Source organism: Sphaeroforma arctica (genome assembly GCF_001186125.1).
Source record: "Sphaeroforma arctica JP610 unplaced genomic scaffold supercont1.1120, whole genome shotgun sequence".
NCBI lineage: Eukaryota > Ichthyosporea > Ichthyophonida > Sphaeroforma > Sphaeroforma arctica.
The window spans coordinates 1-3,515 of NW_014039438.1; the positions used below are offsets into that span (position 1 = coordinate 1).

At 40.4% G+C, this 3,515-nt stretch overlaps 1 protein-coding gene across 1 annotated transcript; it reads left to right on the plus strand.

Annotated features, from left to right (window-relative positions):
• Nucleotides 1–1,523: 1,523 nt before the first annotated feature.
• Nucleotides 1,524–2,477, plus strand: SARC_10043 (hypothetical protein; the record flags this gene model as incomplete). The annotated part of the gene is made up of 3 exons (XM_014295918.1): nt 1,524–1,585; nt 1,882–1,989; nt 2,424–2,477. Coding segments are annotated over 3 exons (224 nt in total), but the record flags the coding sequence as incomplete, so codon positions are not given.
• Nucleotides 2,478–3,515: the final 1,038 nt, after the last annotated feature.

Genomic DNA, 3,515 nt, shown 5'->3' on the forward strand with positions numbered 1-3,515 from the left:
ACACTACAACACACACACACACACACACTACTACACTACACTATATATATATATATATATATATATATATATATATATATATATATATATATATATATATATATATATATATATATATATATGTATATATATGTATATATATCTGTCTCGTTGATCGGGGTTTGTTGTGCTTTCGCAGTTCAATGATAGTATTTCGTATACCCTAGATGTCAAAAGTCCCTCTCTTTGGTCCCGAAGTTGTCTTAATATTTCTATACGTGGCTGTTGAGTGGCCGTTTCTCTTAATGCCATACTCTCGGTCTCAATCTGTTTGTTATCCGCAGATGGGAAGCTATGAGTGGGCAGCGAAAGTTTATAAAGTGATTGGTGTAGCAAATTTAACTGCAGGTATAGTGGGAGTTTTTGATGTCGTAATAGTAGTTCTTAATACCGCGTTGGAATATCGTCGTCCGTGTGCGGCATAGGTGCATGTGAGTCATTTTGTTGAGCACGGAGATATTTGCTGATATGTATATTAGCGTGTATGATTATAGTATGTAGACAATACATATCTATTTGAACAACGGCTGATTTTGTTTGAGTAACTTGTACTATCATTTGCTAGTGCTCCACTTTCTCATGCTCCCATGATGCTCCTAAAAATCTGAGTGGATATGCGTTGAGTAGTTGGTCAGTTTGGATTGCTTGAGTATGTATCTATGATTGGCAACTTTACCTTTTTATGTCAGCCTCCAATATATCGATTTGTTAGTGAAAATATTTGTAATAATCCTTTCTTTATGTCACAATATATCGAATATCGAAATTGGATTCATTACAGTAAATATATAATGCCGCACTCCTGTTTGTAATAGGTCATAAGCACGTCTACAATGGAATTGAGTTCAATGATATATATAGTGTGTGTTCTCAGTACATGCTTACCAATACAGAAAATCGGCTATCGAGTACCTTGTCTGGCACTTGTATGACTGTGCTTTCTGTTTGTAGCATAGTTTCGTTCATATGTTGACATTAGTAAGATGCAAAACGTATCTAGCAATGACAAGGAGTGCGTCGAACCTTCATGTATGCCAACATCGACAGCAACTACATGAACAGTATTGGCGTAGCCAACCTGCCCAATGCCTGTAGTGGCTGTATCACTTGATGTTTTACCTTTCCCATTCCATAGCTGCGGTGTGACACTACTCACTACTACCGGCATGCTGTATATAGCCATCTTACAGACATCGTTTTATATGAATACATTTTCGATACACTTTCGATGGTTTAAATGCTTATTGACCTTACGGCCCAGCCAGTGCGATAATGAGAATCTGCGTTCGTTGTATCGGGGTATACCGAATCGCCACATACCACAGTAAATAGACCATATAGTCATATCTTACTGCATTTACTTCCTATGCACCTTCCAAGCCTTCTAACAGCCTTGTTTATATTCGCCCCACTTTATTCTCCACACTCTAAACCAGTGCCGCGATTGTTTCGAAGTATAGTTATGCCATTTCTAGGCTAACCAGATCCCCGCAAACCACTGCTCTTGGATTGGGAAGGGTACGCGAAAAAGAAGGCTAACACTCAGGTATGTGTATATATGAGGCACGCAATGAACTATTTTTAGTTCCGAACTATCAGATTATCATAGTTTTCCTGATACGTTGTCACGTGGAGGATCGGAATACAAGCAAGCAATCGTTGTATTGCAGCAGGCATTCGTCGTGTTCACCTGATTAGTTGTAAATATCAATTCGTTACTAATCTCAGGTTGAACCAGATCTACTACTGCAATACGACTTGTACCCAATATAACATGTACAATACGGCTATATCACCGATTCCCATGCCGGTTATCTAAACAACGAACACCATACTGTGCAGGACGGCATGTTTCAGATACTCGTGTGTGATCGAGAGGGCAATGTAGTGAAGGAGTGGCAGTTAAAGAACGTCACAGACGAGGAATCGAAGGAAAAACTAGCGGAAATCGTAACTTATTTAAGGTCAGTAATGGCGACGAAAAAAATGATTGAAACGAAAATAAAAAAATGTATAACATTTACCAGGATGTTTACAAATTGAATTCTGTAAGTGATTACGTATAGGTAGTATCAAAATGATTATATACGCGCCGTCCATCGCATATATATCATATCGCGTCGCTTTGCATTAATCTACGACCCGCTCCTCCGCAGATTCGATATTTTATCTTTTTAACCCATTTAGAGTACTGTAGTGTAATTTCACTACCGACCATCAATGTTTACATAGGGCGGTTACAGTCGCGGCTAGACTGGTTAGGCCGACTCTCCTTTGGCATTTGGGGTCCAGTACGTATCTCGCCTATTGTTGAGCGTGAATCGTCTAGTGACAAAGAATAGCGGTATATTATACTACCCATATGTCTCTTTTGATTCTTCCAGCACGATTTGGGACAGGCCAGGGCACATACTGTGAGAGAACAGGAGGTGGCTTGACTGAGTCGGCATTTCAGCTCTTCAGCCGCTCCACCCCTTCCCCCCAATTGTCCTAGGGTGCTATTGGTTCTGAGTACCGATTTCGAGAGAGGGGGGCACACAGACAAACGACGGCCGCTCTGCGCGATAGCGCAAGGCCCCTTGGCTTGATATGCGTGTTGCATGATAATTTTTAAATTGTTTGTGTGTATAGTTGATATGTGTGTTGCATGATAGTTATTAAATTGTTTGTGTGTATAGTTGATATGTGTGTTGTATGATAATTATTTAATTGTTTGTGTGTATAGTTGATTTGTGTGTTGCGTGATAGTTATTAAATTGTTTGTATGTATAGCGTATGTCACTTTCCCGAACAACCCAAAAGGTGGCCACCTGATCACTCGCGAAACTTGGAGCTTTGGGCCGAGAACGAGATATGACAACATAAGCAAATCACCGCACTTTCTGACTCTGCGAGGGCGATACCATAGGAGAGAGGGCTGGCATGGAAATTGTACATGGTTTGTTTTGGAGGGGTTCTAGTAATATGACCCCCTTATAATGCTGTATAAGCCACCGAAGTCCTCTTGACCTTCTACATCAATTTTGTGGTAGTCGATGCCATAAGAAGCCTTTGCTATATGGTACCTTTAGACTAGGAGCCAACTAAAATCTGGGAAACTGTCTTCCAATAGTCCATAGCAAATCAGAATCAATAATGAGGAGTAAGGAGAAGAAAACAGATACTTACTTCGTAGAATGCCACCAGACATGTGTGGTAAAAAACGAGCAGGCGCGAGCGGGTACAATTGTTCCAGAAAATCCTTAGGAGTCGACGCGTACTAAAAAGCTGCCAAAATTGTTCTGGTTCTCTAGTCCTGTTACATGTTCACTCCCGAATTTAATTTGATTTCGTTGATGAAAGCGGCGGCATCAGGTGGAGATACGACTATTGAGCTACCTACACAATCGCACTACTAGCACATACATATATCCGCCCCGACGTGCGTATATATTCATTTATCCATACGCACATACCATGCACATTGAGTCTGCATA